We start from the raw sequence: 21,858 nt of genomic DNA on the forward strand, positions 1-21,858 counted from the left end.
CAGGCAGATCCTGTGTGGAACAACAGGAAACCCAGCCCACGTGCACTTTCTTACATAACCTGATAGTCAAATTATAAAAATATATGTACGTACCTGTGCAAAATACTCCTCTGAAATCCTTCCTGCCCATTCAATACATAGCTCTAGGGGGCGACATGGATTTGCTACATCTGCACATTTAATCATCATGCGTTTGATCAGTGTCTGGTTATCTGGAAAATTCTTTATATTGGCTGTACATTCACAGTCGCTGCCTTCGCTCTGTAAAAGAGAGCTGGTTACAGGGGCCAATGGCCAGCATCCCTGTGAGCAGGAATGAGGGCATCATTATCAGCTCTACTGCACTTAGGCAGTAAGCAGGCACCTAGCCTGACACCTGATTTCCTGCAGAGCACTAGGAATTTGGAGTAGAAAGCGATACCCGAGAACTGCAGCTTTGCTAAGTAACTAATGATAGCCTTATATATGACAGTTGCGAAGATTCTCAGAAGTAGTAGCAAAGTCTGTGAAATAAAGGAGTCACAGGCTTTTTATCAGGAAGTGTGAGTTACCCTTCTCTGCATCCCAGCCTTGCCCCCTTGGAACAGGACCGGGAAAGGGGACTCATCCACCAACTGCAAGCATCCTCACTGCTGAGTGTTTAAATTTGAGGATGGTGATGGTAGGGGGCTTCATTTAGGAGAGGTTCTAGAGTTTCATTTTCATTCCCAGATGAGAAAACTGCAGTAGGCATAGGGGGGTGAACTGATTTGCACAACTGACTGTTCTTCTTACAGGCAGAAAAACAGGTCTGTGCCATTCAGCTCCAGTATGTTTGCAAATAAAACTGCGTTCTTTCTTTGTGCTGGATTTTGAACCCTCAGCCTGGAATACTTTTTGGTTTTAGTTACCAACTAGGTTGAAGACTCGAATAATCCATGAGATTAACAGTAGGAAAATGCAGGAGTGGCAGACTGACTGCAGAATGTCTCTGCTAGCTAGGCAGTTAAATGCCAAACTGCTCATTGACTGCTCTGGAGAGTGGGTGGAGGGGATAGAATAGTTGTTACAAGTCTGCTGTGGCATCATCTTCTGGGTCTTGAACAGTTCAGAAGGGCACAGATACATTATGTTCCTTATTGAGTAATAAAAAGCCTCCACCTCAGCTCACCATGGCATTAACACTATTCTCAAAATAATATATTTGTGTAATTATGGCCTCCCTTAGCAGCTGAATTCAACTCTTGAGTCAAAAATTGAACATAAATACTTTTTACCACCACGGCTAAATTAATGTCTTTGTGGTTTATGGGGAGATATTTTGCAGTGACTCTTGCCAATTCAGGCATTAATCTTCTAACTTTATGTTTAGCAGTTAATTTTTTTCAGCATGGGTACCCCAGCAAAGAGCTGCCAAATTAACCCTGTTCCTTAACTGCTGTTCAAGATCAAAAATAGAAAGAGCCACTATTAACAATAAGGAACAGAACAACCTAATACTGGGGAAAAAAACAAGTCTGTATTACAAGTGGTTCTGTGCTCCACTTTTATTGCTCTCCAACTCCTGTACATTTTAAAATAGCCTCTGCTACAAGCCAGTAAGATAAAGGAGAATGAGTCAAAGGAAATGTTTTCTATAGGTTAGAAAAGCTGATTGCAGTAGAATGTATGGAGAGTGTTTAAAAGCTCTTTAGGAAGTGCTGGACCAAATGCATACTTGGGATAAGAGGGAGATTCCCAAAAATGTGTTCAGAGCTTGGAAACACCTAGGTTTCAGTGAGGCTTGTGAATCTAAATCCTACAGGCCAATGCGGGGATCCCAGAAAACTAAAGAGATTTTAAAAGGGTGGAGATGGAGGAAACATTTCACAAAATTGCTTAAGCTGTCAGGAGGAGAAATGAAGCCACATTTCCCAGTGACACCTCAGAGAGCATTTTTAGAAATTGGTGGAGCAAGCTGATGCCTGGCTCACATGTAAGTGCTGAGAAACCTCAGATCGGGTAATTCTGTGCTGTCCACTGATGTGGACTTTCCTTTCCTCTGGGGTTTGATCTAAAGTGGGATCCCCACTGTCCTGGCTTAGCCCGTGCCAGGAGGGCAAACCCATGAAACACAGCGCTGGGCGATGTGCTAGGGGCGTAGTGCAGACACAGTGATGGGGGCCCCTAGCACTGCCCAAACCACGTCCCCCTGTGCTGTGGGACTTCTGACACTGAAGATGATCAGGCTAATTCAGACCCAGTGCCACATCCAGTGAGCCCTCCAGAGCTTGGAAGTGCTGGGGAGTACAGTGCAGAGCATCCACAGAGCCAATGAAGATCAGCAGCATTTGTGACTTCGAGATCAAAGTGTTGAGAGAGCGGAGCTCAGTGATCCCTAGAAGTAGGACAGTTCAACTGAGGTAATGCTGTCCCTCAAGTTATAAATGCTACTGGTCCTGACTGGTTTCTGCAGCTGTGACAGTCTACAGTGCAAAAAGCCCAGTTTGGGAGAACTGACAGAAGCTACTTTTATTTATTTTTAGTATCACTGACTTTTGATTTGGTCTGGTTTTATTTTTTTCAATGTTTCTACCAAAGCTCTATTTTCACTAAGCTGTGATAAGAGGGTCTTTGCTTAGGTGAGTAACACTGCCCTGGAGAACCCAGTCAGGCACTGAGTGCTCAACCTCGAGAGGCAACAAGAGAAGGTAAAGAGGGGTCTGGGCTGGGAAACTTGGAGGCATCTTATGAAATATTCCCTGGCTGATGATGGAGCATTAGGGTGTATAACTGATAGCAGTAAAGGCCTGGGCATCTCTTGGTACCATCAGGAATGGGGATGGGGTGGAGAGGTCTCAGAAATCAATGGAGTTACTGAAGGCTCCAGATGACGTACAGTTTACATAGACACAAAACTGTCAGGGCAGGTTCCTCAGTTACAGCCCCAGGCTTTGGAAAATCCCACTGTTGGAGGCAGGTCTGCAGGCACGAGTGTTGACCTGGCTCCATGCACAGAATTTTGCATGTACGATAGCACCTGCACGCATGTTTTCTGAACACAAGATGACTTTGAAGGCAAGGCTTATAAAATGAAGTGTTTAAGGGAGCTAAGGGTAGAGCCAGACATAGAAAACAAGAAAATGAAAGTATTTTTTCACATTTTGAGGTGTGAGGTCACAAATCCACTTGGGTCTTTTGGGCATTAACACTGCAAATTCATACCCTGAATGAACATTATAGTTAAAATTGTCTCGGGAGAAATTCACTGAAATGCCTGAAGACATAAACTGCTGGAAGCACTTACATGTGAGCTGCTCTCCTCAGATGCCATTGGCTTGTTGATGCTGTTCACAAATTTGTTCACATGCTCGAAGTGCTTTGTCATCTCTGTTGCCAAAACCATATCAATAATGGCCTGGCGCAATGTCCGGTAGTGACTTCTAGGAAAGAAAAGTAGTTCCCGCTCACAAGCCTGCCAGACAGAGCTCCATCCATTTCCTTGTCCCTGCCCAGGCAGTGATGCAGAACACTGCATGGGGTCTCATCCACATGAGCTGGCACCTTCAGAGTTATGAATTGTCTAGGCTTAGGGAAATGGACTAGATCATACCTCTCCAGGTTCCTCCAGCTCTGAATTCCTGTATGGGCTTTTTTCTGTTACTTTTACCTAATGAGAACCAATCCCCTGAAGTTAATAAAAATTTACAATTTCGTAATGCTGTAACACTAAGACAACTTCTCCAGGAATGACTTCATCACATTTCTATCTCACTGTACGTTAACATGGAAATCAAATCTCATGTTTTTCAAAAACCAACCGTGTCGGGGGGGGGGTAGGCCATTTCATTACCTGTTTGGGGTCAGGCCCTTTCCCTTTCAGATCCCTTTCTCTCCCACCTTGTCCCTGCAAAAGCTAGACTGATGCAATGGGAACTCCTAGGTTACGTGCATGCCCAGCAGCTGGGTGCTTCCAACTCTCCTAGAGCTTCAGCTCCCTCTGCCACTACCTGTTTCTGTCCCATGTGAATGCAGCAATGCCAGCAAACACAGGGCCACGTGCAGACACAGCTTGCAGCACCTGGCTGCTTGTGTGGAAACATGGCCTAAAAAAGTAATTTCCAGGCTCCTGCAATGAAGAGGCAGTGGGTGAAGATGCAGCCTTGAGGCTGCCTACTGAGCCATGCCAATGTAATCCATAAAAGATTATCAAACATTCTATAAACTTAAAAAAAAATACAAATTGGAGGACAGAGTGGGAAAATCAAAGCCTTTTTAAAATTCATGTCTAAATAGGAATCTGGAAGGTTAAATGTCTCTATTTAAATTATATTTTCTGGTTTAGAAGGTAGGCTCTTAATCTGCCCCGAACTAAAACCATCAAACAAGCAATCCACACACATACACCCCTTCTCTAGCAGACTCACCTGTCAATATTCTTGAAAATGTTGCATTTGCTGTCTTTAGTTGTAAGCTGAAATGCCAGTGCTGTGTGATGACTCTCTAATACAGCCGTATCATTGTAAAGGACAGCTAATTCACTACCTGCATTGCACAGGAAAGAGTTGGTCCGTCCAGGGTGGTCTACATCATGAATGGTGGCAGCTATTAATGCAGCCACCTCATCTAAATGGTCAAGACTTCCCTACAGGAAGAGAGAAAAATTATGATGTTGCACAAAAATTACAGTAAATAATCTCTGATCATCTCCAGGGACCCACAAATACACAAGTGTACACTCAAGTGCAGGGATCCTACCTCACTGCAGTTGTTTTCCACTCACTGCAACCACACATCACCTACTCCAGAAACCCCCCTCCCGACTTTACCCAAGCCCTCTTTCCTTAATGAAGCTTTTTGCTGTGCTGTCACCTAAGCATTATCTTCATCAAATCCTCTAATGGTGGATGGATACTGCAGTGGCATCCTTCCATTTTGTGTGCTTGCCTGAATGATTCTGTACTGACTGCTCCTATGCAGCTTGTGTGTTTTAGAATAGGACAGGACATTCTGGTTGGAAGGAACCTACAACGATCATCTAGTCCAACCGCCTAACCATTTCAGGACTGAACAAAAGTTAAAGCATGTTGATAAGGTCATTGTCCAAATGCCTCTTAAACACTGACAGGCTTGGGGCATTGACCACCTCTCCAGGAAGCCTGTTCCAGTGTTTGACCACCCTCTTGGTAAAGAAATGCTTCCTGTTGTCCAGTCTGAACCTCCCCTGGTGCAGCTTTGAACCATTCCCACACCTCCTGTCACTGGATCCCAGGGAGAAGAGATCAGCACCTCCCTCTCCAAAGCTTTTGCAAAGCTTTATTAAGAGCTGTTACTGACAGTCAGTTACCACCAGACAGAAAAGAGCCAGGTTCCCCTGCCCCCACTATTATTGCTACTTAAAAATAGATTTCTTACTCGTATAAAGACACTTTAGAGAAACTGTGGGGTCTGTAGGCATCACAGGAAGACTTCAAAGGCAGAGAGGTTTTATGAAACCAGTACAATTATTTAAGTAAACCTCTGACTTTTGAATGACACACATAAAATGGACAAACCGAAATCCTAGCCCAAAGGACTCCTAGGTGATGGTTATACCTTAACTCTCTCCTTCCCGAGAAAGAAAGCGGTAGCATGCAGGACATCTGCCGCGTGTGTAGAATTGTGGTATGAGTTGGAGGAGTGGTAGTTGGCTTCAATCACCTGCAGCCATGCTCGCAGTGTTGCTTCTGAACAGTTTAAAAACTCAGACACTCTAAACCGGGCAAAAATTTTTAAGCCCAAATACACTAACGGCCTGAAAAAAAATAGATGAAGAAAGCACTGCTGTAATATAGGAACTTCTGGCATTCTAAAGAGTGAGTTTTGGCAAAGAAACCAACAAAAACTTAAAAGGTGAGGGGGGAAATGTTAAACATTTATAAGTACAAATTACACACTTATAACTTCTCAAAGGATGGCCACATCTACCATCCTTTCAGATGTTATTTTAATATGTTTTGTAGAAATGGTGCAGTTCCACTAGAGTTTCACCAATTCTCGTGGCTTCAGAAAAACTTAAAATCTCAGGTCTTTTGTGCTTTTAGTATCTGTCAATCAACCAAAAATAATTTTTTTTTTTTTTTTTTTCCTGGGGAGAAAAAGCATGCACATGACATGGGTACATCCCAAAGTCTAAAAAGCCCTAAGACAAAAAAAGGTCAAATGTTTACTGTTTCAAATAATCCTGTGAATTCAGAAGGCCCAGATTTCTACTGCCTGACTATTGGAAGGTGGTAATATGCCAAGTATATTTATGTTTCTCAGTGAAGCTCTTAGCATCAGATTATTTCATGTGAACTCTTCTTGCTTTAGGAGGACTGGATCACTTTCTAGAATTGAGGCAGGAGTCTGTCATTGGTACCCCAAGCTCCCTCTTGGATTCCAAATACTAACTCTGTGTGTGTGTGTGTGTGTGCACACACACATGCTCATGCATCTGTGTAGGGGGTTAATGTCTAAAATTGAACTTCTGAACAGCAGAAGCCTGCTATTTTCCTGCTTCAAGTGATATGGGCTGGACTAAACAGAGATAGCATGTTCTGAATCCTACCAGCAGTGATCTCCTGGCTGGACAGGAAATGTAATAGTGGGGAGGACAGCAATGAGCCTGTGTGTGAAACAGTAGATAGAGTAAAATCTCTAATCTTGTTGGTTCTTAAATCCAAATCCACTCTGGATTATCATTTACTCTGTGCTGTCTGTGACAGAGTCCTATCTGTCAGTCACATTTTTCAATAATGCAAGATGATCTACAGGGCTTCTGAACTGAGAAAGGCATAACCAAAAGCCAACACCTGCAAATTAAAACCAGGCAAGTGCAAATTCAAAAAATGGCCATTTTCTTTAAACAGAGTACAAAAGACCTGTTAGTCTTTCAAATTCTTTGCATCCTGGAATGAAAATCACTTTTCTCTGTGGATGACATGTTTATTTTTGTGGTCTGCATGACCTCAAAACGACTGACATCTTCTTTCATTATAAGCTTTTAAATCTCAGGCTCTTGATCCTATCACTGGTTTATCTTCCATCCCCATTTTTTATCCCTATAAACAAAAGTCACAGTTGCCTCAGAGCTTCCTAAATCGTAGTGTGATTTAGGTGAGGAAGGGGAGAGGCTTGCTTTTTCCAGCATGACCATTTGCACATCATCAGGAAAAAGGGGCAACTGTGGGACATCCAGCATGTAACACCAGACTGTGCCAAACAATGTCACCTGGACAGAGTGGATGGGAGTTAAGCAAGGTAAAAGTTGAGCACAAACGATCCTGGAGGGCTGCAGACACTGTGGGAGGAGACAACTGTCTGCACAGGGCTCTCCATGGCCTGTGCATGCGTCTTGACCATGGTGTGTGCCTGGCTTGTTAAAAGGGACCAATGGTATCAAACACACACACACACACAAAGAAAGACAGCTCTCACAGATTTGCTGTATCTTGCTTTAGTTTTTCCAGAGCAAAGCACTTTCTGCTACAGCTCCTCAACAAACTTTTTGCAGGCCCCAAGGGAAAGGAGTCCCGTACCTTTTACTTGTAACAGCCTCCAACTCAAAAATATTGAAGTCCCAGCTTTCCTCATTTTCCAGGAGCTGTGCAATACAGGGCGGAACATCACTGATGGTGTTTGGCACGGAGAGGTGACTATGGCTCAGGTTTATATCTGTTGAAATGGGATTTGGGAATTACAACATTTCTAGATTGTTTTTTTCCTTTACATGCAGAATTCAATTCAGAAAACAACTCTTCTTCAAGAAAAATGACACTTTTCCTTACACAAAAAAGTCTGTAAAAGCTGATAATATATATGGATTATATTATTACAGATGATTTAGACATAAATCAAAAAGATCAGTGAACATTTTTTTGAGTGACAGTTTACTTTCTCTTACTCTGATTTTCTATATTTTGAGATGCATTATTTTAATTATTTAAACATGCTTTAACTCTAAAATGGAGGTAGTCTAGCACTTGTTCTGCAGGCACTTAGATAACCATTTCCAAAGACATACATCCTGCTGAAAATTAGCTTGGAGCTCTATGTCACTAGCATCTACAAAAGGAATCACACATGCAAGGGGAAGTTTAAAATGGTGGCTTACTCTTAGAAAACACATACTCATTTCCTGACAGTCTTCTCAAGCCATCCTGAAAAAGCAAGTTTTATTATAAATTTTAGGCAGAGTAATCATCCATCATTAATTGCAAAAACATTGCATGCACTTTCCCTTTAGGTACTATTCATGGGTACCAAAAGCACTGCTCCTATTGTAGCACTATAAGCACCATCCTTGTTTTAAGGTCTTTCAAAACAGACATGAAGGGATCCAAGGGACACTAGTATGAGATCTCCAGAAAGGATGTTACTAACTACACAGTGTATTGCCCTCCTTGACCCTTTCATTGGCACCTGCAAGATTTCATCATTCAAATTAACTACTATCATTTATTTTTCATTTTCTTTATATCATTTTGACAAGCATTAGCTCAGTGTACATTAAAAAATGAGGTAATCTGTGATGAAATCTAGGTGGTCTGTTTCTGGCAGACAATGTTGTTGCTGTTACAGGACCAAAGTCAGAACCTGATCAAAGTAACCTCACTTTCACAGTGGACCAGCTGTAGAGCGATCCCTCTAATCCCATCTAAACTTCTAGGGTTTCTAAAAAGCACCTCCTTGAGACAAATCAGGTTGGATGATTCAGTTTCTAGTAGCAACCATGCTCACTTATACATGAGGATGAATGCACCCAATGAACTGAAACGTGGCCATATCTTACAACATTTTGGTGCCTACTGCTGGTAGAGGAGACAAAAGACTTAAGTGTAATGGTGGTGAATTATGAGTTCCCTTCCCATTGCTTGTGAAATTTTAGCACAGCAGAGCACTGAACTGTGATGTAGAACACTGGTAGCAGTAATTTCATCTTTACTAATTTTACTCACAGTCATCAGACCTCCAACAAGATCACTTGTGTGAGGATCTTCATCTTTGGTACCTAGCTGAGGGGAATAAAGTTCTGTTGTTCGCAGGATTTCCAGAACTCTGTCCAAGGCCTCTGCGACTGTGATGGGGCTGTTTTCCTGGGCAGCATTAATTATGTTAATAACCTGAAAACAGATTAAGGAGGCAGTGAAGGAAGAGTGAATGGCACTTTTGCCTTTTCTTATTACAAAATCTTTGGCTTGCTTATGCTACTTCCCATTTAGCAAATGCTATGTAATACCCCCAACCCTTGAAGTACAACTCTGAAAATGTATATTTGTGCTCAGATTCCCTGGTAGCCATCTGCTATTTATAACTGTCAAAATCCTGGGAAGTGAAAGCAGAAATGTGTGAAATATCTGAAATAGTTTCAGGTGAGTAGACCAAAAACTAGCCATGTCCCAGTCCTTCAGCATGGCTAGAGCTGCTCAGAAGCAATTATTCAGTCCCTAGAGGAAAAAGCCAAACAAATGAACAGCAGGGGCACTACAGGCCTCCCTGAAGATACCTCTGGGGAGAAGGAAAAGGAGTCAGCTGCTTTAGCAGGCATGGTGGTGCTGGGAATTAAAGAGCTTGAGGAGAGAAAGAAAAGATGGGGAGAGGAGAAAAAATGGTTTGAGGGTGAGAGATGGCAGGCACTCTGGTTTACAGGACAAGCGATTGTGCAGTTGGTTTGTGACAGAGAGTTTGTATAGCACAGATAGTGAAGAAAAGACTGCAGGAAAGCTGTGGGACAGAATATGGTGCAGATTCTCCCTCCTCTGCACTCTATCTTATAAATATCAATGGTAAAAACAAAGGTGAGACTGGAAGCTCGTCTTCCTACACATGCACGGCCCAACAGAGCAGGTTGCCCTTCCTGCCACAAGCAATACATCTAGCAAGGACACCCTTTTCCCCTTTTTAATATTCTTCCTTTTAACTAGGATTTGGAATGAGATGATGAGATGCAGAAAGTGGTAAGAAGAAAAAAACAAAAATATTTAAATTATTCTGTTAAATACAAGGTGCAGGAAACCCTTGGCTTTTCTGCCACAAACTACATGCTTCCCTATGAGAGAGACTCCAGACTCTGAGTTTGTGAAGAAAGGCAGTGCTCAGGACTCACCTTTGTGATAGGAGCTTCTATTGTCATTGAGTGGATCCTTGCCATGGAAGAGTACCGTCGGGTCTGTAAACTTGAAGCTGCCGTTAAAGAGAGCACTGTTTACATGCCACAGAGTGTAAATCAGATGACACCATTTAAAGAGTGCAGGATGTTGTCACTGGGGAACAACATGACAGAACCCAGCCTCATCTCTCATTTCTTCTGTATTTCCCTTCCTGCGAGTTCTTGCTTTACTGTTTAATTTCTTGCACTGTTGTCTACCTCCTTTGATGCCACCATTCAACTTCTGCTGTCAGATTTTCTCTCCATCCGCCACTTCAGCTATACTGAAATGAAGCTGAACTTAAGCTATGTTATACTTCATGCCCAGTACCTGCCACTCTCCCTCTGTTTGCCGTGAATCCCTGTCTGACATGGCTCCTCCTGGGATAGTATGTGTGTATATGTCCCTCATCTCAGTGATACGGCTGCTCTAAAGAAGTCCATTCCTGCTCCCCATAAACTGTGCTTCTCCCACTACATACAGGGGCAGAAAGAAATCTCTGTCACCACCAACCCAGCCCCAGGAAGCATTGACAAATGGGATCAGGAGCAGAAGTACTGCTATCAAGTAACCAGCAGCAATAGATCCCTTCATGTCCCACACTAATGAAACCAAAATACTGGTTTGGGAGCACAAGCTGCAGATTTCTAACAGAGGTGGAACTAACACCTCACCATGCACTCTTTTAGCAGGCTGCCCCATCCCACAGCACAGCCACTGCTCCTCTCTGTGAAGACACCGTGAGCTGCCATGCATCACATACTGATGCTGGTACTCGAGCCAGGGTGCTGTTTCGTAAAGCAGAATAAAGAAATTTTACAGCAGTTATAAAAAAATGGAGTAATCTGTTTAATAAGGTGTGAATCTGTCTGGTTCCTCTTTCGTTCTGCATTTTTATTGTCTAGGGCAAGTCTGTTCTTTATTTATAACATCATTATTGACAGTTTACTTTCTTACCATCACTACTTTGCGATGTTACTGACTTAACATCCGTTGAGTCTTTCCTTCTGTTCTTGCATTTGAAAGAATGGGATTCTGCAAAACAAAAAACAAAAACTAAAAATGCATCAAGTAAGACCTCTACAGAATCTCCTCCATCTAAAATTCAGAATATTTAATTAAATGATCTTAATGATACCACATAAGTGGGGGAAATATTGTAATCTGTGCACCTCAGAACAAGGGACTCAGTGTCTAGCAACTTACATCATCTTGTCTAAGGCCACCTGGAAAGCTGTTTCAGAAAGAAGTCAAGATACCTTATGGAACAGGGGAGTTGCTTCACCTAACTTTAGCTGCCTAAAAGCAGCAGTCTTTCAGGCTGTCTTTGAGGTAGTTGTCAAAGACCCTGCTTTAGGAGAGGTGTCTCAGGAAGGTGGGTTGAACCCCTCCTGGCTGCAAGTCCCTGTTGCTCTCCCTCAAGCACTGAACAAGCCTGGGTTTAACTGGCTAGAAATGTAGCCATGAGAAAAATCCTGTCTCAGTCTATACTCTTCCAGCCCAAGCACAGTTCAGACTCAGACAGCTTTTGCTTTTAATTTCAGTAATTGTTTATACCCTGTGTTTAAGAAAAATCCAACATACTGAGAATGATTATAAACAATCAATTCAGTTGCTGTGAAAATTAACCACGCACCAAGCTGTCATTCTTGAAGCTGTCATTTGCTAAAGCAAGAGAAATTATCACAATCAGACAAATGCAATAGCTAGATGAAGTGCCTGGAAAGAGCCTCAAAAAAAAAAAAAAAAAAAGAAAAAAGAAAAGAAGAAAAAATATTTGGTAAAATTTAATTTTCCTCCAAAATATTATAGTCTGTACTCTTCCTTATGTTTAAAAACATCAAGCGTGCATCTGTGCATCTCTTCACAAGACTCTCTACGGTATGTATTCCCAGAGTATCTGAAATGCCACTTAAAGAACAGAGACCCCAGCAAGCTTTCAAAAGGAGATAACCACCATGTGAAGAATCAGAAATACCATAAAATTAATATTCCCAACATAAGGATGGATTTGCATAACAGTGTTACTAGACTGAATATATATGCAGCCTGTCTTTAACAAAATAAAATGTTAGTTTACAATTCTCCAGAATTAAATATATATTCATCTTACAAGTAACCAAAATATAGTTTCTGTCTTAATTCTTTTCTTTACCACCAATTTACAAGACATCTTGGATCTTTTTATTTTGTTGTAATCCAGACTGGAGAAACTGGGAACATTTTCTTCTGTCCACAGGTAAGAGTAGGGAATAACTAATGCACGTTAAATTATTTTATTTATTTATTGATAGGACTCCTCTTTCAAACCCCTTTTCTGCATCAACATTTTGAGGAGTTTAACATAAGGCACTTGAGTGCGAGCAAACATTTACACATAAACATAGCTGCAAGTGGCAGTAACAGGCAAGACAAGTCTCTTTGTATCAAATATCAACTAGCAAGTTGGGAACTTTGCTAGTGCCACTTGTAGAGTCATGGGTGCATAAAAGCTACTCTCTGCCATGCTACAACTTCAGCCGAAAATATTTAAATGATTAAATAAAAAATTTTCCTTCACCTGGCGAGCAGAATGTCTCCCCATCCAGATGTGTTACAACTCACACCATCGCAAACAGCACAGTACACATGGAATATTTTTCTACCCTCATCACATACTGGTATATGCCCATGTCTCTGGGCATTTATTCTTGGAGCACAACCATGGACTGCAAGGAAGGATAGCCTACATCACATACGCATGACTAAGGTTGCCTGCTTTCACTGCACTGCAGTCATCAATGTGGCTTCATGGGACGTGGCTTCCCAGACTTGCTGAAATCTGGGACAAGAATGAGCAAACCTAAATTCCCCATGTGATCTGTAAGACACATTAGTAAACTGGTAACAATGTATTAACTAGTAACAAGTGTTCTTCAATATAATTCACAGGCATTCTCACCTGCCCCTGTTAGCAGGAAAGAAACAGTGAGAAAGAAAAACTACTTTTATTAAAGGGACACAGGATCAAACAGTTTGATACTTGATGGATCAGTTCTGATGGCAGCAATGGGAATGAGAGCAGCAAATTGCATGTATTATCTCTTCTGCTCCCTGTCCAGTATTACTTGGCACCACAAAGCTCTCTGATGCTTGTACATATTCTTATGGGACTTGAAAAAGTAGGGGATGTCAAGCAGACACTTCCCATGTTCTTGGTACATTACATCCTTCTCCCATGTGGAAATCAGAAGCTGCCTGGCCCTGCGCAGCAACACTGCCCAGTGTTTCATAGTGGGAAGGGGGCCTCATTTGCCAGAAGGTAACAAGGCACGAGAACCTGTTCACTCAGAATAAGACAGCAGTGCTGCATCTGTTTCAGATCACTAGAATTTCAAGCTCAGAATTGGCCTTTAGTGCCTGCTCCTCCAGGGAAGATGGTTATTCCAAACATAACATGGCATCAGAAGAAGAGCTCATCCCCTTATACTCCACACTTTTAGCAAAAAACTATCTGCAGAAGTTACTGAGAGCTTGAATGTGATGTCTGCAAGTAAGCAACCTGCCTAAGACATAGGGCAGGGAAGGGTTGTGCAGACACGCTGCAACAACTCAGCGCTGAGTGGACAGGACCAGCTCTAGCCTGGACACTACAGACAGCTATCGTAGCCCTGTGCTGGGGCCAAACCAATGGCCTGCTGACGCATCCTGAACTCGGAGACACTAGGGCATATCTGCTGGTGCAAATCAGCACAGTTCCACATTAATTTCAAACAGAAGGGGGTGTCAAGGTGCACCAGCTTCAGGATCAGACACAGTATTTTAACTCCAAATGCATGGCAAGAGCTCTGCATGGGAGATTGAATTATTAATGATGGTTACAAATTCAATTCGTGGTGCAACATCAGAGCAGCTGGCATCCGTCATTGGCCATCTGCTCTGACCACTGACTCAACAGAGGGAAGAGACAACATTTCACACCAGCAAAGAACCAGGCAATGACCTCAAGCACAGAGGTATATAAAGGTAAATGGCAGTATTCTAACCTGACTGAGAATTGTCTTCTGTGTACTTCTCATCATGGTGACTCTTGTAGAGCTGAAGATCCACCAAGAGTAAAATATATATGTAAGGAAACAGAATAAAAAAAGATTTTAAAAGGGCTACATTCAACACTGTCCTTATCCAACATTTACTGTTCAGTTATTTTTAAAAAAAGTGTTTGGCAAAGACTCTTCTTCAGGTGTAATTAGATGTAAAGAAATAATATGAAAGTAAACAGAGATGCGGTGCAACACAGATACAATAGTGCTTTTATATACAAAGTTCCTGTTTAATGCCTGTATCTGCAAAAGAACTGACATTCATTTTTAGATAGTGTTTTAAGTGCAAATTGCATATGAACCTGAAAGATTCCAGGAATAAAACATAAAAAGTAAAAAAAAAAAAAAAACCAAAAAACATACAAATGTTCATTTTTACCCCCTGTACAGTAATTCTAAAACTAATTTCTTAGTGCTATCTAGGCTAATTTTGCATGCATCCTTTCATGTGTCACTGATAAACTGGACTTCATAAAACCCAGTTACAAAAACAACTTTCCAGCAACAGAAGAGTAGATGTAGGTGTCATACATCAGAGCTGTCTTTATTTCCAAGTAATTTTTAATCATTATCATGAATGAAGAAGTTAAACACAGAATCTTAATTCTTTGTGCTTCAGAAATACCTTGGGTAGCTCCACCGATATTTCAATCTTTCTTAGAATTTAAATAGGATATTTTTATCATCTTAAAGTTTACACCTATTGTTTGGTTTACAATAACACAGATTAAATGCTCCTCTGCGTTTCCATTCAGGTCAGAAGTAAAACCACAGTCTGTCTAATAGGTGACCGTTTACTGTCTGCTAATCACTTCACCCCATTCCTTTGTTATGTTGCTATAAGGAAGTCTTTTGTTGTCAATAAGAAAACCCCGTGAAACTTTCAATTCCTCAAGTCTTCCCTTGAAAGTTAGCACATGATACATTTAGGTACAGCTAACAGAGACACTGAAAAAGACTAAAAATAATGCATGACTTTTTTTACTGTATTCACTAGAGAAGATATATATACCCTCTACTTAAATGAATAAACTTCAGTGCTTCACACTGCACTTACACATTATTCAATACACATAGCATTTAGGAGTCCAGTATTGTCGTCTAATCTGTGGTGGCTGGCTCCTCTGACCAAATCCATTACCTTCTTATAGCAAAACACTAGATTGCATGGAAGCATGAAATCCATGGTTGCAAACTGTGAGTTAAAAGGGGAGTATAGCATGGTTGCACCTAGGCACTCTTAGTGTCTATATAATTTCACGACAGTGCATGCTGCAGGGTCCTTATAGGGATTATTCAGTAAAGAAAGGAAAGGAATGATACAAATCTTCTCTTCCATCATTTTTGCGCACCTTCCATCTTTTATTTTCTTTTTGCTACTGGGGGGGGGGGGAGAGGGTAAAAAGGAAAGAGAAGATAATGGACAGAAAGAAAAAAAAAAAATTCAGGAGTGAGTTTCTGTAACTAAGAAGAAGAAAAAAAAAAAAAAAAGGGAAATCCTGCTGTGCTTATCTTCACTGTGAGAATACTTAATACACCCTCAGATGTATTATTTTTTTCTGTGCATAAATTTAACAGGCTTAATTTTTGTATGTGATAAATCTGTCATAGATATCCGTGAAGGTTTCTAGACAGTGATCTCTAATCATACTGTGCTACCTCTTATGGCATTTGTCAGTAATGACAAAGAACACATCTATGTTTTTTAAGGTGAAACAATGCATAATAATGTAAGGATGTTTTTAAGTGCATACAGTGTCTGAATGCTGAGATCAAGCCATTTCTAATTATGTTGATGCAGTGAAACATTAGATATTTGCATCAAAATTTGATTTATGACAGCTTTTACTGCTCTGTAACTAAATAAATGGTTTGTTTGATTTCTTTTTATCCTTCCATATAGAATTACCTGTGGCTTGAAAAGAAACCTAGTATTTTTTTAGGGCTGAGAAAAGTTCAACAGCTGCAAGTATTCAGGTATGGATTTTAGGAAAATTGTTGTGTCCAAATGTTGATCAGGATTGATACCATCACATTAGTATTGCTACAAAAATAAGAAATCTTATGGATATAATACAGATATACCTATATGTCACCATCGCTGCCAATCTAAAATGAAAAAAAAACAAAAGCCAACCAAAAACCAAATACAAACCCCAGACCCCAAAATTCCAAGACCTTTCCTTTCCCCTAAAGCACATGAAAACATATCATGTTTCCCAAGAATATCCTCAGTCTAAAACGTTGCCAGCTACTTCCTATGCTCCCCACTTTCTATCTCACCCCTACAGACCACAGGCTAAATACAGATTTCACTCTTTTGCTCACAAAAATCCAAACTTCTTTACTCTACAGACTAGGTACTAGCGTTTTTTTAAGGCAAAGCATGTGATATGTTCATCTGTTTCAGACACTTTCAGAGGGAGCGGACCAGGAGCAGATGACAACAAGCAGGTCCCCATGCCACCAGCTTTGCTGCAGCAGCTGCCCAGGTGGGTATGTACCTGGACTGCAGAGACTCGAGTCAGCTGCTGCTGATGGTTTGCCCGAGTTATGGCTTGGATTACACCCCTCGACAAGACATGTTCTGATGAGCATGCAATGCCTCAGGTCCTGCATGAAGGCTACACTTTATTTAAGAACATACATTGGCAAACCTAGTGACAGCTGAGTGTAGGCCGTTATTAGACATAAGTACAGCAGAGCAGAGTGGCAAGAACAGTTCTAGAAAAAGGCCCCTGAACTTCCTTTGAACTATGGTTTATATTACTCCACAGTATCACAGACTGAACCGTCACATCCATGCTCCAGAGAATTAAAGCCTTTCTTTCTCTTCTCAGCAGTCCTACAAAAGGAGAATAGCCCAAACAAATGCTGAAGTTTTCTTGCTTCCTCCAACAATCAATGAGAATCTAATTGATGATATAGATCACATCCTCTTGGAAAAATATCAAATTCTAAACCAAAAAATATCAGCTTACTAAAAGCAATGAAAGTTATGCAATGAAAGAAATACGATACCTGTTTGTTGTTTTCATTGTTACAATGCAGCCTTTGGATGGACACAAAATGTCTTATTTTCCTAGCAACAGAAATAATTGCCTGTTACCATATCAAATGGTAAAGAGAGAAGTGAAGTGATACGCTGCGATTTTCTAGAGCAGAGGTCTCAATGCCTTCATGAAACAAGACACCAAACACAGCACCAAACAGATGACTGGGAGACAAGCACTCCTTCAGCATTACAGCTGTGTTTTTGTCCCAGGACACCTGATCCTTTTGCTCCTGCAGGAATTCACCTGCACATCTGGGATCAGAATTTGGCAAGGTGCCCATACTACACCACAGAGGTGCAAGCACATACAAGCACACACACAAACCAGGGGATTGCCCAGCTGTTGATCCTTCCAGCTGACCAAGTAAGTCTGGATACTGTAGAATAACTTCATAAAGAAATGCATGGTAACATGAACCTAAACATCAGCTGGCAGGTATCTATAGCAGTAACACAATTAATTGTTATGACTCTTTTAGCCAGCATATGATGACATCAAAATGGCCAAATGTCAGCAAAGAACATGACCTTCTCAACTTTGCTTATTCTTTCCACATTGCTTGAAGTCAGCAGTTATATCATCACCCTGCTATTCAATACATGGAGCTTCATGTCAAACTTACAGATGGGGAAAGCAGAGAGGAGGCCCTAAAAACCAGAAAGCAATTATGTTCTGGACAAGTTAGTTACCCTCCTTGACCGATCACAGGTGTAATCTTCACATGCTGCTGGATACTGTCTCCTGATTTCCTTCTTGAGTAGTAAACTCCTTGCCATTCCTAAGCAAACACACACAACAGGGGCGGCATTTAAGAATACATAGGTTGCAGTCAAATATACACCTATATTACATAGTCCTTACATAGTAAAAAAAAAATACGTATTATTTCATGGTTGTATCTTTTAAAATAGTGTAAAATCTATTAATACAGAGTAGCAAATTTAACAGGCATTTGCTAACGTAAGGACAGTGTAAATATGTTTATCTTGTGAGAGAGTATACAATTTTTACAGAGACCTTTAGGAATCATCCTCTTTGAGGGGTTACAAACTTTCTTGCTACATACCAACTGTGAAGAATTACCAGGCTTGTTGGTGTAGGAACACAGAAAGAATGCAGCATGCTTGTCTTGCACTGATAACCACCCAACCTGACCTGACCAAGGACAGGAGTTGAGCAACTTGTTTATCTGATCAAGGACAGGACAGGTGTGATGGTTTCCAGTCTACCACCTGAAAGCCCAGTAATTAGCAACTGAGTGATGTCTGGGGTGATGTAGAGGTCTCACAGTCCCATATTGCTTCAGTAAAGCCAGAAGAACAGTTGTGCGTCTGCACTGACTGAGTCTACCCACTTCCTTCTGATCAACAACAAAACAAGACTTGTGAAGATCCAACTGGCACATGACAGATGATTTAGCATCACCTTGCCAAGTGTATAAATTTGGTATTTAAAAGCCTTCATTTTGAGGACAAGAACTCCAACTGTTGGATGGATTGATGGGCCTGGACCTCTCCCCTCCCCAAGCAGGGATGCCTCTTTGATAAGATTCATGCCTCTGACTACATCTGATGTTACCTGGGAAAATATTGTTAACAAAAGCACTGAACTATTAACTCAAGCTTGATTCTTGCAGTCAGTGTATTTGTCAATGGCAATTCCAAATCTGTTTTATCTGTTGCCTTAATAAATCACGTATTATTTCAACTTTGTGAAACTGTCTCAGTGAAAGTCCTTGAGAGGGCTCTGAAACAGGAAAACATTGATAAGTGGCTACACACATAATCCATTAGACATAAACTGCTGACCAAATCTGGGACTAAGACTGGACCTAGCCACACCTGGGCTCCTCTCTGAGAAGGAGTTTAGAAAGTAAGGGGGTCCCTTCTGAACCTTGTGGCTCAATGGGAGGGCCTCCCTCAGCCACATACTCTTAATGCAACACCACCATAAGCAGTGGTGGCTGCAACACATCCAGAGAATACCTCCACTGGGAACAGCTTTTATCCTGTTCTGCCATGCAAATGCCCATTTCTCTGCCCAGCCACTAATTTTCTCTCCATCCTCATTGCTACAGAAAAGCATCAAGAGGACTGCAGGCTATCCAAGAGCCATATATGCACCATCTTTAAGCAGTCCACTGATGCAGAGATAAAATCCTCTGGTAGGGACTGGAGAAGAAAGGAAGATAAAACAGAAGGCTTCTCTCTCCTTACCACCTCAAAGAAGAGAGATTTTAAGAAGGGAACTATTCAACAGAAGAGTAGGATGAGGCTGGAAAATGGGTGGAAGATACCTTCTCTCTCACAAAGATGGATGGATGCAGAAGACACACAGGACCTTTGAGCAGGCAGTGTTAGCAGCTGGCAGCCTATATAAACGAGGAGGAGCAAAGCAAGAGTGGCCTGCAGGTACTGCTAATGAACCAAGGTGAACCTCCAAGCAACTCCAGACAGTGACCTCCAAAGCTCAGGTCATTGCAGGAAGCGACTCAAAGATTCAAGAGGCTCAAAGGTTCAAGTGACTCAGAGGTTTGGCACACTGCAGATATCTTAACTGCAGTCAGAAAAGCAAACCCCACTGGGTGCTGGTACATTTTGATCACAACTGATTATGCCACATGGTGTTTAAAGCATGTAGTCAATGAAGGCTCTACAGCTATGACAGAACAGTTAAACCTTTTGGCTGGATGATGCAGCCATCTGAGAGACTGACTGAGGGACAAAGTGTCGTGTTCCAACTAGCAAAAACTCCAAGGGACCTAAGCAAAACAGAAACACAGCAAACGTTCTTATATTGATCATAAGCCAATAAATTGGTAGAGGAGTTCAGTCAGGTCTTAAAAGCAAAGCTAAGGAAATCTGTAGTCTCTTGTCTGAGGCATGAGCTGTTGTGCTCCTAAGACATCTGAGGAGCAGAATTCGGGTCTTATATGTGCACTCATGAAAGCCATATCTTGTGTTCTTAAACCTAGAACATTAAAAATAAAGCAGAATAGAAATCTAAAGCAATTTTACTTGCTTACCTTTCCTTTTTTAATAAATGTGTTGATAGTGTCTAACAGATCTGCACAATTTTTATCACTTTTTGGTAGTTCAGTAAGTTCCTTGCCAATAAGCTCTCCCTTTTGATACCCCATCATCCGTTCAAAGGCTGGATTAACATACTGCCAAAACAAAAATGCTTTAGGATAATATGAAAAAGAACATACTTAAAGGATAATTACTCACATATAACTATGAAAGTTTTACAAGTTTTACATCTAAAGCCATAACCACACAGCCCTACAACTCAGTGTTTTTCATATAAAAATATTATGTAATAGTGAAACATTTCATTCAAGTAAGAAGCTGAACACAGAAGGTGATATGTAAGCTGCTATCAGAAGGCAAAGAAACAGAACAAAGTTCTTTCTGTACAGGATATCTAGTTCTGCTACAGATTTCATGCTGGTTTTACTACAGACAACATTACCATCTGAATTATAATCATTATAAGCAAAACTATCATCTAAACAATGAAAAGTCTTAAAAATTCAACAGGCATCAATGTGTAGCATCCAGAAATAAGGCAGTTCATTGCACAGGGATTTCTAATGGGCAACAAAATTAAAATACTGAACAGGAACTACTGAGCAAAGATCTATTTGGGATTCCTCTCTCCAACTTTTACAAAATAGTTAACTTTTTTCTCCCTACCTGAATGACTTGATCTTCACTGGTTATTTCTATAGCTTCCTGACAATGCTCTAATGCTGTAAACACTGCATTACAAGCCCTGAAATTAGCAAATGATTGACATTAGTTTTATTGTTACAACATTTTGCTCACTATAAATCATTATTATATTGTACTGATCAGTGAATCACAAAGTAGCAGGTTGTTTTGACTAAACCATGTCACTATCTCCATTAGGATTTTTTTTCAGGAAATTCAGCTTCAGATATCCCTGTTGTTGACATGTTTTTACTGCAGATCACATAGTAAAATTGCTCATGGGCACTGCAACATCTTAATAGTATATTTCTTTCTCCAAACATGCTCTAGCAGGAACTAACAATTAGCAGTAAAAATAACAAATGGCTGTTAGATCAGAATATGAAGTTTTGTAAACATTAAAGACAGGGAACACAAAAACCACCACAGCAGATGTATACAAAGTTTTCAATACAGCAAATAGATTTGAACTATCAAAGAAGTTGTAATACAGCATAATTAAAGGAAGTGATTTAATCCATCTCAAAGTTCTAGTCAGAAAAATATAAATTTTCCTGCTTCCAAGTAATAACTCAGTGGCTTGATTTCCATACATCCTGATCTTTATCAAGGGCCAAAATGATCTTCATTTCCAATTTTTTTTCAGGGCTATCCCTGAACTAATGCAGGAAAACAAAAGCCTTACTTCCTTGCTACAAGGATTAGATTGCGTAAATTTTAATTTACACAGGATGGGATTAATGTTAATGTAGGCTCCTAATACTAGAAAGAAAAAAAGTACAAATATATATACATAGAGAGAGTGCACATTAAAAGAAACAACACAGGCATACTTGCTTTGATAGATGTCAGTACTTCATCTTGATTTGGACTAAAC

At 40.8% G+C, this 21,858-nt stretch overlaps 2 protein-coding genes across 4 annotated transcripts in view; one reads left to right on the forward strand and one right to left on the reverse strand.

Annotated features, from left to right (window-relative positions):
• WDR41 (WD repeat domain 41) overlaps positions 1-12,228 on the forward strand; it is a 44,269-nt gene extending 32,041 nt beyond the window's left edge. The window contains exon 13 of the mRNA XM_042804421.1: positions 12,023-12,228. Coding sequence (XP_042660355.1) covers positions 12,023-12,031 — 9 coding nt within the window. The 3' untranslated portion in view covers positions 12,032-12,228. The remainder of the gene's footprint in view (positions 1-12,022) is intronic.
• PDE8B (phosphodiesterase 8B) overlaps positions 1-21,858 on the reverse strand; it is an 80,302-nt gene that overhangs the window by 7,130 nt on the left and 51,314 nt on the right. For all 3 annotated transcript variants that reach the window (XM_042804419.1, XM_042804418.1, XM_042804417.1), the window contains 14 exons: positions 20,964-21,042; positions 20,291-20,431; positions 17,955-18,043; positions 17,231-17,291; positions 14,153-14,204; positions 11,085-11,162; positions 10,085-10,161; positions 8,937-9,101; positions 8,093-8,138; positions 7,518-7,653; positions 5,554-5,752; positions 4,386-4,603; positions 3,266-3,401; positions 94-261 (listed from right to left, as the gene is read on the reverse strand). In XM_042804419.1, coding sequence (XP_042660353.1) covers positions 94-261; positions 3,266-3,401; positions 4,386-4,603; positions 5,554-5,752; positions 7,518-7,653; positions 8,093-8,138; positions 8,937-9,101; positions 10,085-10,161; positions 11,085-11,162; positions 14,153-14,204; positions 17,231-17,291; positions 17,955-18,043; positions 20,291-20,431; positions 20,964-21,042 — 1,645 coding nt within the window. The remainder of the gene's footprint in view (positions 1-93; positions 262-3,265; positions 3,402-4,385; positions 4,604-5,553; positions 5,753-7,517; positions 7,654-8,092; positions 8,139-8,936; positions 9,102-10,084; positions 10,162-11,084; positions 11,163-14,152; positions 14,205-17,230; positions 17,292-17,954; positions 18,044-20,290; positions 20,432-20,963; positions 21,043-21,858) is intronic.

Source organism: Tyto alba, unplaced genomic scaffold, assembly GCF_018691265.1.
Source record: "Tyto alba isolate M040663 unplaced genomic scaffold, T.alba_DEE_v4.0 Super-Scaffold_42, whole genome shotgun sequence".
NCBI lineage: Eukaryota > Metazoa > Chordata > Aves > Strigiformes > Tytonidae > Tyto > Tyto alba.